The sequence below is a fragment of the Leguminivora glycinivorella genome, chromosome 25 (assembly GCF_023078275.1).
Source record: "Leguminivora glycinivorella isolate SPB_JAAS2020 chromosome 25, LegGlyc_1.1, whole genome shotgun sequence".
Lineage (NCBI taxonomy): Eukaryota > Metazoa > Arthropoda > Insecta > Lepidoptera > Tortricidae > Leguminivora > Leguminivora glycinivorella.
In genome coordinates this window covers 9,168,616-9,182,922 of record NC_062995.1, presented here as the reverse complement: position 1 = coordinate 9,182,922, position 14,307 = coordinate 9,168,616, and the positions used below count along the sequence as shown (strand labels likewise).

The following is a 14,307-nucleotide window of genomic DNA, read 5'->3' as shown; positions in this document are numbered from 1 at the left end:
AATATGTCTCAGGCTCTTGATTGTTCATATTTTTTGTGTTGTTGCAATTGAATATCACGTAACGAGGCATTTTTTATGTTTTGGTTGACTTCAACTTACAAAAATTGACGCCCGAAAGCTGCAAGCTGCGAGTAAAGACGGACAACTCAGTGGATTTCACTGAGTTCATTTGACACGCTAAGTAGATACGTTTGCTTGATCTATGGTATATATGACATCTGTGAACATGACTGTGTTGTTTTCGTCTGATTACGTAAAAGTACTTATACTTTAAAAATATTTTTTGCTGTTTTTAGGTCATAATAAAATCTAGTAATATTTTACAGACTTTAAATCTACCTGTGAAATTGCAGTGAGAGGCTGGCAACCTGTCACTGCAATGTCACAGTTTCGTTTTCTTTCAACCCCTTATTTGCCAAGAGTGGCACTGAAGCTTTAGTAGTTTCATGTGTTCTGCCTACCCCTTTATGGGATACAGGCGTGATTGTATGTATGTATGTATGTAAATCTACATATACTCGTACAAGTATGTATATCGTCGCCTAGCACCCATAGTTTGGGGCTAGGTTGATCTGTGTACGGTGTTTCGCATATTTATTTATTTAATATTATTTAATATTTGCTATCCCATAGGACCATGCGCATTACGCCAAAGTACATTAATTATAGAGTTTTATCCACTCAAACTTTATTTCAAATAAACTATGCCGGTCTTCGACCTTAGTCCCAAATTGTTAGATTTTTGTTACATTTAGCATTTAATTTTTGATTTTCCTATTTTAATGTATGTCAATAGCCGAATCATTTTTAGGGTTCCGTAGTCAACTAGGAACCCTTATAGTTTCGCCATGTCTGTCTGTCCGTCCGTCCGTCCGTCCGTCCGTCCGTCCGTCCGTCCGTCCGCGGATAATCTCAGTAACCGTAAGCACTAGAAAGCTGAAATTTGGTACCAATACGTATATCAATCACGCCAACAAAGTGCAAAAATAAAAAATGTTTTATTAGGGTACCCCCCCTACATGTAAAGTGGGGGCTGATATTTTTTTTCATTCCAACCCCAACGTGTGATATATTGTTGGATAGGTATTTAAAAATGAATAAGGGTTTACTAAGACCGTTTTTTGATAATATTAATATTTTCGGAAATAATCACTCCTAAAGGAAAAAAAAGTGCGTCCCCCCCCCTCTAACTTTTGAACCATATGTTTAAAAAATATGAAAAAAATCACAAAAATAGAACTTTAAAAATACTTTCTAGGAAAATTGTTTTGAACTTGATAGGTTCAGTAGTTTTTGAGAAAAATACGAAAAACTACGGAACCCTACACTGAGCGTGGCCCGACACGCTCTTGGCCGGTTTTTGTTAAACTATCTTAAGTAACCGGACTTCCGCGAAACAGGCTTTGCCTAGTGTGGAAGTCACAGTAAATGATTAAATTGTAGCTATTCCTTTTCTTGGTAAATAATATTTATTTTTGTCCACAGACTAACCCCTCGCGAGTTCAACTCGTACGGCTCTCGCCGAGGCAACGACGCCATTATGTCTCGAGGCACGTTCGCGAACATTCGCCTCGTGAACAAGATGGCGCCCGCGCCCGGGGCGAGAACCACGCACCATCCTAGCGGGGACGTTATGGACATATTCGATGCGGCTGACAGGTGAGACAGACACACATACCTACATACAGAGATAGACAGGTAGATAGGCAGACAGACGGACCGAGGACCACGCACCGGCAGGTGAGACAGACAGACAGACAAACGGACCGAAGACCACGCACCACCCTATCGGGGACGTTATGGACATATCGTCACTACTTTAAAAAAAACTTGTACCTATCTTCGTCTGTCAATGAAAAGAAAATTGTAGTAAGTATGTATGGAATGCATATAGACTTACTGCGTTTTAACTTTGAGGAGCAGCCTGAGATACGAGATTTTTTCAAAGTAGTGACGATATTCGATGCGGCTGACAGGTGAGACAGACAGACAGACAGACAGATGGACCGAGGACCACGCACCATCCTAGCGGGGACGTTATGGACATATTCGATGCCGCTGACAGGTGAGACAGACAGACAGACGGACCGAGGACCACGCACCATCCTAGCGGGGACGTTATGGACATATTCGATGCGGCTGACAGGTGAGACAGACAGACAGACAGACGGACCGAGCACCACGCACTATCCTAACGGGGACGTTATGGGCATATTCGATGCGGCTGACAGGTGAGACAGACAGACAGACAGACGGACCGAGGACCACGCACCATCCTAGCGGGGACGTTATGGACATATTCGATGCCGCTGACAAGTGAGACAGACAGACAGACAGACGGACCGAGCACCACGCACTATCCTAACGGGGACGTTATGGGCATATTCGATGCGGCTGACAGGTGAGACAGACAGACAGACAGACGGACCGAGGACCACGCACCACCCTAGCGGGGACGTTATGGACATATTCGATGCGGCTGACAGGTGAGACAGACAGACAGACAGACGGACCGAGGACCACGCACTATCCTAGCGAGGACGTTATGGACATATTCGATGCGGCTGACAGGTGAGACAGACAGAAAGACAGACGGACTGAGGACCACGCACCATCCTAGCGGGGGCGTCATGGACATATTCTAACAGATAAACAGTTAGACGGACAGACAGACAGATGGACAGACAGCTAGACAGACAGACGGACAGACAGCTAGACAGACAGACGGACAGACAACCAGACGGATCGACAGACAGATGTCACAGATAGAGAGACAGAGAAACTAACAGACAAACAGTCAGACAGACAGATGGACAGTCAAACGGATGGAGAGACAGACAAACTAACAGACAGACAGATTAACAGACACACAGATTAACATCATCAGAAGATAGTCGGAAGAAGTCGTTTCGCTACATACTTTTACTCATACATACATTAAACACATTTTTTATAAAACCATGTAACATTAGAACTACATACATACATACATACATACAATCACGCCTGTTTCCCAGAGGGGTAGGCAGAGATGACGGATTTCCATTTACTACGATCCTGACAAACCACTTTCGCTTCACACACTTTCGTAACGTTTCTCATACACGCTCGTCGGTTTCGAGTACTTCTGACCTGGGGGGTTACCATGACGTGCTAAAGCCGTTCAGTTTAGGTTGAGAGAGAGAGACGGAGCTATGTAAATGCTATAGCTGTGTCCCTTTCTCTCAACCTAAACTGAACGTCTTTAGCACTTCATGGTAGCCCCCCAGACCTTTTTGCAACCTTTTGAACTACTATTTAACCTAGTGTTTATTTCACCAGATACGCGCAAGAGAATGTGCCTCTGATCGCCATCGTGGGCAAGGACTACGGGTCTGGCTCCAGCCGAGACTGGGCCGCCAAGGGACCCTATCTGCTGGTGAGTTCACGAAAAAAAATCACCCAAAAAACCCTTCAAATTACATGCAGGAGAAACCCTTAACCCTTAAATGCATGAATTTTTCTTTTAACGAGATATTAATATATGTGATAGACAATGGTTTTCTGACTCTGGGAAAAATAATAAAAAAAATATTTAAGATCGATTTTTATACTAAATCAGTGTTAGAAGTTAAATAGGCCAAATCTTATTTATATAAATATATCGTAATTGGTAAGTTTTATTAAAAAAAATGACTACTATTAAAAAGGCACACTATTTGTGGAATCTCTATGATAAAATGTTTAAACATAAACTAATTACTAACTCCCAAAAAATCAAACTAAATCACATACTAAAAATCGCCATCGTCCTGTTTTTTCACGCTTTTCCGCCATTTCATCTTAATCCTTGAATAATAAATAGTAAATCATTATATTATTTAATTTATTTAATTGTTTATTAAATAATAATAAATAATGAATAATAATTAAGCAATAAATGTGGTTTTGGATAGCTACATATCGAACCACGAGCCATCAAATATGTGATGCATATATACATCACCATGCATTTAAGGGTTAAGGCATAAATAGCTTAACTATTTAAATGTCATATACAAAGAAAAAGTGACCAAGGCCTCCAGTGTTCCGAGCTGGAATCGAACCAGCGTATTTCGCTTGGCGAATGCCTGAAACCACTCGGCCATCGGTGCACGAAGGCAAGGGTCGAAATTTCCAAGTATATGACATTCCCGAAGGCTCGTGGCGCCCTCTGCCATCCCTGAGGTAGAACAGTGTGGTTCGACCTCCTAGCTGAATCAACTCAGGTGATTAATACAAGTTAAAATATTTTCTACGAAAATAATTTAATTTGTTCTTAGAGCATAAATAACTTCTTATAATAAAGTGTGAGAAAAAAATGTACCTTCGAAATATCTTCATAGAGTTATGGGATTGGTCTGGCGCAGTTGGTAGTGACCCTGCTGCGCCGCGGTCCCGGGTTCGAATCCCGGTAAGGGCATTTATTTGTGTGATGAGCACAGATATTTGTTCCTGAGTCATGGATGTTTTCTATGTATATAAGTATTTATATATTATATATATCGTTGTCTGAGTACCCACAACACAAGCCTTCTTGAGCTTAACGTGGGACTCAGTCAATCTGTGTAAGAATGTCCTATAATAAAAAAAAAAAATCGTTTTCTTTCAAACCCTTGATTTTCAAGAGTGGCACTGAGACTTGAGCAGTTCCATGTGCTCTGCCTACCAGTAGCGTGGCGTGAAAATTTTCGTTGATAAAGCCGGAGGGTTTTCAGGATCTGATTAGTATGGACTTCTACAGATACTGAAGAATTTTAGTGAACCCGTAGGGAATCGAGTTGTATCGAAGCTCTGCCACTGCTGCCTACCTTGTTTGGGAATACAGGCGTGATTTTATGTGTATTTAAGGGGCTGACAATACCCAATTGCGTAAAATTGATGTTACTTGCGCAGTTTTTTAAGACAAACTATTAGTCTTAGTAAGGCAAGTAAATTATATGTTATTATTCATTATATTTCAACGAACATAGCCGTACTCGATACATGATTTAATGAAATCTCGTAATGAAGTCTCGAGTTCGTCATTAAACGGTTCTGTGTCGTTCAATTACTCACTTAGCTGTTTTTAATTAATATTATAATGACAAAAATATACATGCAAAGAGCCGTGACGAGTGGCGGAAAACAGGGGAAGCCTTTGCCCAGCAGTGGGAAACAATATAGGCTATAAAAAATATATATATATGTATATATATATATATATATATATATATATATATATATATATATATATATATATATATATATCTAAAACACTAACGAAACATTTTGCACAAATAATGCATCTTTCTATTTTTTTTTATTTTTTTCCGCACTTTTCGTACCTAGCCGCTCTCTTGACATCGCACTCTCACTTACTTCCATGCGATTAGACAGACATCGCGCTCTCACTTACTCTAGACAGTGTACGCTAGCGTCAAGGCCATTGGGTGCTGTCAGCGTCTTAATTGTACTATTGTTGTGCAGGGCATCAAAGCTGTAATCGGCGAGTCATTCGAGCGCATCCACCGCTCAAACTTGGTCGGCATGGGCATCATGCCTCTCCAGTTCCTGTCCGGAGACTCCGCTGACGGCCTGGGGCTCACGGGGGCGGAGCGCTACAGTGTGCGCGTGCCGCAGGACTTGACTCCGGGCCAGCGGCTCACTGTGCAGGTAATACTGACTCTCACTCGCCTCTATAGTTACTGTCACTCACCAGTAGTCAATGTCACTCACAAGTAGTCACTGTCACTCACAAGTAGTCACTGTCACTCACAAGTAGTCACTGTCACTCACAGGGTTCGAGGATATATATCCGATATATATCGGATATATATTCAGCGGGGTTCGACGATATATATCAATGGATATAAATATCCGATAAACATAATTTTTTTATAAATATTGCAATACCAAAATGGTTTAAAAAAAATGTTACATTGTTAAAAGTATAGTGTTTTTGTGTTTGTTACTGTTTTTCTGCTATATGTTATGATTTTTAGTAGAATTTTCCTTATCTTAAGTTGTATTCATAAATATTGCAACAACATAATAATATGCCTTCCATACAAAATGGATATATATCGAAGTTGATATATATCCGATATATATCATAAATATCCGATATTTTGATATTTATTATAAATATCGGATATTTTCGAACCCTGGTCACTCACAAGTAGTCACTGTCACAAACCGCTGTAGTCACTGTCTCAGCTCTAGTCACTGTCACTCACCCCTCTAGTCAGTCACTGCTCTAGTCACTGTCACTCACCCCTCTAGTCACTATCACCGCTCTAGTCACTGTCACCACTCTAGTCACTCGCCGCTAGTGCCTGGGGACTGCGCTGACGGCCTGGGGCTCATGGGCGCGGAGCTGACTCCGGGTCAGCGGCTCACTGTGCAGGTAAACAGTACATTACTACAGAGGCCGGTGCAAAAGCTCAGCAGGCAAAGGCTCGCTTCGCTTGTCCGTCTGTATGTCTTCGGCCGGCAACCCCATATTTCCCGCCGAAGTATGTATAGTGCTATTTTCAAACATAAGTAGTATGAGATAAATAAAAGTCTACTGAAAATAAAAACTTTGAATGGCTGTATCTCCTAAACGGTGCGTCGTAGCTCAAAACTAATCAAATTTTCGTTCCCGTTTTGGTAACCCCGTATATATCAATAAAAAAAAACAGAAAAAATATATAAAAAAAAAAAAAAAAAAAATAAAAGCACCAAAAATATATTGCCTCGGCCCTGTACCAGTTGTAGTCGGCACGTCTGTAAAGTCCCTTATATTCTTGTAAATGGCTAAATACCTAGATGTCATGTCACAAATATCTGTGACCGGAATTTAAATAATTTTTAAGGAAAAAAAAACCGCCTTCCTTTGGGGTTCTGGTGATAAATACTTTCAAATGTTGGATTATGTTATCAATTCGTCTGTATATTTTTTAATGTTTGTTATTCGATATCTCCGTCATTTCTGAACCAATTTTGAAATCTGGATGATTCTGAAGTACTTACAGATGAGAATGATTATCAGAACGAAACTCTAACCAGGGGCGGCTCACTCTTCATCAGCAGTTCCACTGCACCAAATGTCACTGTTATGGACGTAAGTGCATGCTGTTCTTATAAAAATACCAAAGTCACTATAAGTGTGCCGTTCAGATTTGAGGAGTTCCGTTCTGACCATCATAGCAATTCCACTGCACCAAATATCACTGTTCTGGACGTAAGTGCATGCTGTTCTTATAAAAATACCAAAGTCACTATAAGTGTGCCGTTCAGATTTGAGGAGTTCCATTCTGACCATCATCAGGAGTTCCACTGCACCAAATGTCACTGTTCCGTACGTAAATGCATGCTGTTCCTTTAAAAACACAAAAATCACCATATGTATGCCTTTCAGATTTGAGGAGTTCCCTCGATTTCTCCAGGATCCCATCATCAGAACTGGGTTCTGAGAAAAATGGGACCAATCTGTATGCATATACATTCAATCAAAAACAAATTTTTCAAAATCGGTCTAGTAACGACGGAGATATCGAGGAACAAACATTAAAAAAAAAAATAAAAAAAAAAACATACAGACGACTTGATAACCCCTTCCTTTGAGATTTGGAAGGCGGTTAAAAAGAGGACTGCCGGCCTAAGCCTGCAAGGTTTGTATGATAGTCCATTATCGACCTCTTGTCCTAGCCGCACCTGAAACGTCATACTTCGCGGCCAATGGTACATAATAGAGATGAGCCGAATATGGACTTAGCCGAATACGAATATTCGGCCGAACATTCGGTTCAGCTCGCGGCCAATGACACATAACATTTAACCAAAACTATTTCATACCATATTTGAGAAAACTACTAAAATAGGAGCTTATTATCCAAAGAAAAAGATCTTCGTTATTTTTTTACATTAAGGCATGGCCTCGACCTTGCCGAATATGAAAATCGTCTTGAACTCATGCGCGCACTTTTGCCTTGCCCGAGCAAATTTGCTCCGCAAGATGGCGGTCCTCGGTTACCTACTCAAAATAGTTCTACCGTCTGTTGTTACCTAGTTATACTTTCACTCAACATGCTTTGAAACTTCACATGTAAAATGTATTATTGGTGCAATCCAAACTAATATTATAAAGTATAGAACACGATTTTATTCGGAGTTATAAATGGGAAATTATAAATGGGGGATATTATAAATGGGAAAGGATGTGTGTCTGTTTGTTTGTCGGCAAAACAGAGCGATGAATTGACTTGATTTTTTAAGTGGAGATAGTTGAAGGGATGGAGAGTGACATAGGCTACTTTTTGCCTCTTTCTAACCACCCACTTCCCTAAAATGGGGGGTGGAAGTTTGTATAAAGTATTCCGCAATTTTCGAATTTGACGCGTGCGAAGCCGCTGGCAAAAGCTAGTAAAGAATATTTACTTACTGTCTAACACTCTGTTCCTTTGCAGGTTGACAACGGCAAGTCGTTCCAAGTCATCGCTCGTTTCGACACCGAGGTAGATCTTACCTACTTCCGCAACGGAGGAATCCTGAACTACATGATCAGAAAAATGCTGTAAAACACTGCATATATCTCGGTTGTATGATTTTGTGGGCAATAGTGCATATATCGCGGTGGTATGATTTTTTCAAGTGTATGACTACCTAAAATTCTGTAGACATGGGGGTTTCTACAATCTATGCTGTAGGCACATTACATGTATCGCGGTTGTATGGCTGTGTTGTCTACTTTAAATAGTTGAATAAGAGATGTTTTAGAAAGCAATGTTGTTTAAGGTTATATAGTCCGAAAAAGTTCAACTTTTGTACTTTGTGTAAAAGAATTCGTTTCTTTTTTTTTAATCAATAATACTTATTTTTCTACTCAAAATTTAATACTGTTTTTATACAATTACAACACTTCCATAATTGTTTTTTTTTGTGTGTTTTTTTTTTGATATCAAAAACTTTATATTTATACTCAAAATATGTTGTTAATATTATTTTTATTTTATTAACTGAAACTATTTTCTTTTTTAAGTGTAAGTGAACATTGACTGTTTATATCTTTAGTTTAATCGTAGAGTAATAAATAAGGAAAGAGTAACCCCTAGTGTAACTCCATACATCAGTAAATGCAGGTTATTTGTAGTGACATCTCAAATAGCGTAAATTATCAGTACCACTACTCGACACTAGGTGTCAACAGTGTCTCGTCTGCCAAAAATGTAATTTTAAAGAGTTTACAACTTATATTACAAGCAGAAGGAATTGAAAACAGAATACTGATTAATAATATTGTAACATTAGCTCAAAATTGTTGAGCATTATACTCTTCGTTCGTCGCGACATCTATTGACAAGTAGCAGTACTGATAATTTACTCTAGTTGACGCGTGAATGACGCTAGATGTCACTACAAATAACTTGCATTTACTGATGTATGGAATCACAACTCATCCCTTACTTATTACTCTATGGTTCAATATAAATTTCGTGTAGATATATAAAACACTATACTAAATACAAATTTATGAACATACAACGCAAAAACCCCCGACTGCGACATAGTAGACCGGTTTTTATGAAACATGGCTAAGAACACTCCCGACTAACTCAGTATTCAGACAAAAAAAACTAAATCTAAATCGGTTCATCCGTTCGGGAGCTACGATTTGCGTCGGGGGTTAAAAAAATCGAATTAAACAATATGTTTTGGCACTTATAGTTTTGAATTTGGTCCTTATAGTGTAAAAGGTACTCGATTTTGAGCATTTCTTTTTTTTTTTGCCACTTTTATGAAGTGTGATATTTTTGAAAAAAAATATGCTATTTCTACTCAGAATTACTAGCTTTTTCAATCCTAGTAGTTAAAAAAATTGTCCCATACGATTTTTTTCTTATTTTGTTACCATTTTCCGTACATGTTGTATGGGGTAACAAAAGATGAAAGTAACAAAAATGTATGGAAATTCTGGGACACTTTTTGTCTCCTAGTGAGATTGAAAGTACTCGTGATTCTGAGTACAATTGACTTAAAATTCCCTAAAACAATCAAAATTTTTTTAATGGCAAAAAAAAATGCTCTTTTATCGTATGTACTCGCTTCTGGTGGGTACAGTACCTTAGACTCTCAGACGAAGGATACTATAGATTTGACACAAGGGTACACCCGTAAGGGACAGATATAGAATAATGGAGCGAATTTAAGAATCACTTTAAAAATGGCTGACAGTTTACCATACACAACCTACGTAATTTGGGCGGATAATAAGCTTGACAAGTCACGTCCTTATTGTTTGCCACAAACTCGTTTGTGGCAGCGGCGGAAAAGTGAAACTATGACAAAGACAAAAAATAACATTTTGCTCTCTGTCACTCTTATTATAATTTGTATGTGACCATCTCGTTCGGTAGTGGTATTATTATTTGGCTGTCTAGTCTATAGTATCCTTTGTTTAAGCTTAGACCAGTGGCGTGCTTCGTCATACAATTATTTCTAGTATGTACTCATATAGCAATAATATGGTTTGTGTATCTTACAATCATGGGTTAAGGCTGGTTTTTATATTTTTATTTTAATAGTTAATATAAGTATATTTGTATTTTAATGGAATAAACAGTTATTTTATCAATATTTGTTTCTATAATAGCCCCTGACTATTTATAAACGGTGTATAGACCCTTGTTTTGTCGACAAACTTTTCATCGAATATCATTTCATCCACAACAAATGATCGAATGTTAAATTCGAGTTAGAGAGGATCGAGTATTACAGAGAGTTTTATACTGTCGAAGTAAAATGTGTAATCACAGTGCATAGACTGCCATCTCTCGACACAGGCTTAAAACTTTTGAACCTCAGTTTTGACAATTTGGTCCATATTCTTAGCTTGATACGTGTTAAAATGTCAAATATTAACGCCATCTAGCCGAGCGTCCCCCGAAGGTGTAACGCCATCTAGGTCACCGTACCTTTTTCTCTTGGCCTTGAGATACGTTTTTTTCTTAGAGTTTATCCGTCTATACGGAACTTACATATGTCTTTGGTTTGGTTCGAGTAAAATTGTTTCGAGTTTCCCTAAACCCTACATTAGAGTATATTGAATAGTATAGTATAGATTCGAGTTACCAGTTAAGATTTTCGAATGCGGCGCCATCTATTATTAACACTTTCGAAACCGGGCTCTACGCGGCGCTACGACATTTTCGCTACATACGGGGAAACCCATGTAATCGGCTACGCTTCTACGAGCGGTGTACCCGACAGTCGGGTTCTTGGTAGCGAAAGTGTTAAGTTACGCCAACTTTTCATGTGACTTTCCACGTCTAAAACTAAACATGGAACGCCACATATTTATGGCGGAATTTTTAAGCTGAGTTTAGACGTGCAAGTTTTGCGACAGAAGTATATGCAAGAAAGAGATGTAGATATTTGCCACTCACTCTTACCTATAGTTGTGTCTCGAAAACTTGCAGCAATAACTTGCTGGTCTAAACTCAGCTTTAAATAGGTTTTCACCACACCAACTGGTAAAGGCTTACTTTGCTATTCGAAAACAGATAGCAAAATTGCATTTTATCCACAAGAGTGCAAAGTAATTTCATACAAATTTTAACTTGATGTCTTAAGCCGGCTGGTATAATTAACGTGTAGGTACATGATGATTTTGAATCATAAATATTGATTAGATTGATAGATTTGATTTAGTTTGATGTTTTATAGTCAGTATTTTGTTCGTGTTAGTGTGGTGAAAAATTTTGTGTTTCACTCGGGTCACTTTGTGTCGCGCACCGTGCGGAATCAGAGGAATTTCCTCCCACGAACGCTCTGGCTGTGGAATGAGCTCCCATGTCGAGGTATTCCCGCTGAAACTATAGGGTTCTTCAAAAAAGGAGTGTACAAGTTTCTAATGGGTCGGCAACGCGCATGTGTCACTCCTTGAGTTACAGGCGTCCGTAGGTTACGGTGACCGCTTTCCATCAGGCGGGCGGTATACCTGTTTGCCACCGACTTGGTATAAAAAAAACTTAGTTTGTTTTTTAGTTTTAATTGTTTAGTCATATTATTAATCAAATATCTGGGCGACCGAGCTTCGCTCGGTTCTATTTTAATATATCACGTCTTTAGATAAAAAAAACTCTTATAAATACAAAAACAAAAAAAAAGACAAAAAACAAAAACTTAATTTCTGGCCGGGATTCGAAACCCTGACACCAACGATCTATCTGCGTACATTAGACCGACCTCGTACGACTGAGCTAAGCGGAATCGATGCGCGCGCGGCGAAATTAACGACCATATTTTACGTTTACTAACGCGAAAGAAAAACTCATGAAAACTCGAAAATTCGCGTTTTCCGGGATCTAAGGCTACGCTAGATCGATTTTTCACCCCTGAAAACCCCCACATAACAAATTTCAGCGAAATCGTTAGATCGGTTTCCGAGATCGTCGGTATATATAAAAATAAATAAATATACAAGAATAGCTCGTTTAAAAGTATAAGATAAACTAATATACTTTTGGAATCCATCAGTTTATTCAATATTTTTGATTTCTTATATTGAGTAACGTAAGACATAGCTCACGGCACGGGAAGTAATAGAATCGGTGTTGAAGGGATGTTATTAAAATTCTTGTTGATTTTAATGTGATAACTTGTTTAAAAGTGTTTCATCGATTGTTATTGGTAGTTTACTATCATGTTTGCGTATTTAAGGTTTGTAGTTTGTTGACAGCAGTTATTGTACGTTTGGTGGTCAAGGGTGGTAAAAACGCAGTTTATCCACTAGGTTTTGAAAGTGAGTTTCTAGTAATAAAGATGATTTACTACCTGTGGAATTACTTTTAATTTGTTGTGTTTAAGTTAATAAAACATCCAGTAGTAGGTATCTCTGGGGCCATTTTTTTTTTTCAAAGTTGTGCACCTTACTTTTTTTAAGATTTGGAAATTTTGATGTGTTTTCCACTCAGAATCGCGAACTCTTTCAATCCTAATAGGAGAAAAAAGTGTCCCAAGGTTTTTTTCCCATTCCGTTACCACTTTTTCATACATTTTGTATGGCGGTCACGGAATGGAAAGTTCGAAAAAATGTATGGCAATCTTGGGACATTTTTTTCTCCTATCAGGATTGAAAGAGCTCGCGATTCTGAGTATGAATCGCGTAAAAAATACCCATGTTACAAAAAAAGTTGGCTGGACAACTTTGAAAAAAATGGCCCATAGATACAATATTTATTGCAAACGGGAGTTAATCGTGAACTGTGTTTTTTTAAAATTAATCTCCGACGTTTGAAGGACGGCATTGTCCCCGTGGTTTGAAGCAGACTGGCTAAAATTGACACCAACTTCTTCTGTTTTTTTTTTTGGGACAACAAACAGTAACACACAAGGTTATAATAGAGAATTACAGTGTTAACAATAGTAAGGTGTGAGACCAACAACCAGTTGTACTAGTTGTTGATTGTACTAGTTCAAGTTGTTGTTTAACCGCACGTGCCAATATTGAACCGCGAGCGTAGCGAATCTGAATCTGAATCTGCGACGTTTCAGGACGGCATTGTCCCCGTGGTTTGAAGCAGACTTGACACCCAACAACTAGTTGTACTAGTTGTTGGTTGTACTACTAGCCAGCTTAAAACATCAAGTCAAAATTTGTATGAAATTAGACTTATATTGACCGGGATATAGACCGTGATTACCTTTTTGATTTTTGTCGAGCTCCCGATATTTCGACGCAGTTGCATGCATCATGATCACGGAAAACTGACGAAGGCGGGTGGATGTTAAAGTTGTATAGACAGCGCGCGATCTACCCTCCTTCGCGCGCGTCGGCTGCGTTCACTTTCAGCGTTACCACTGGTCGCGTTCACACTCGATGGTCTGTCCAAACACACTACACTCACAGTGTCGTTACGTTTACGACAAAAATCAAAAAGGTAATCACGGTCTATATCCCGGTCAATATAAGTCTAATGAAAATAACCGTGAATCATTCAAAACTCTTATTGTATGAAATTACTTTGCACTCTTGTGGATAAAATGCAATTTTGCTATCCGTTTTTTAATAATCAAGCTATTACCAGTTGGGGCGGTGGAAAAATGTTCAATCCATACTAATATTATAAATGAGAAAGTGTGTGTCTGTTTGTTTGTCCGTCTTTCACGGCAAAACGGAGCGACGAATTGACGTGATTTTTTAAGTGCAGATAGTTGAGGGGATGGAGAAGTGACATAGGCTACGTTTTGTGTTTCTAACTCGAGCGAAGCCGCGGGCAAAAGCTAGTATTTGAAATATTTGAATACTTAGTGTTCAACAGCAGT

At 38.8% G+C, this 14,307-nt stretch overlaps 1 protein-coding gene across 1 annotated transcript in view; it reads left to right on the top strand.

Moving 5' to 3' along the window:
• Positions 1 to 8,862, top strand: part of LOC125239249 (cytoplasmic aconitate hydratase-like) — a 72,038-nt gene extending 63,176 nt beyond the window's left edge. The window contains 4 exon segments of the mRNA XM_048146781.1: positions 1,486 to 1,659; positions 3,322 to 3,418; positions 5,488 to 5,673; positions 8,451 to 8,862. Coding sequence (XP_048002738.1) covers positions 1,486 to 1,659; positions 3,322 to 3,418; positions 5,488 to 5,673; positions 8,451 to 8,561 — 568 coding nt within the window. The 3' untranslated portion in view covers positions 8,562 to 8,862.
• The last annotated feature ends 5,445 nt before the right edge of the window (positions 8,863 to 14,307 follow it).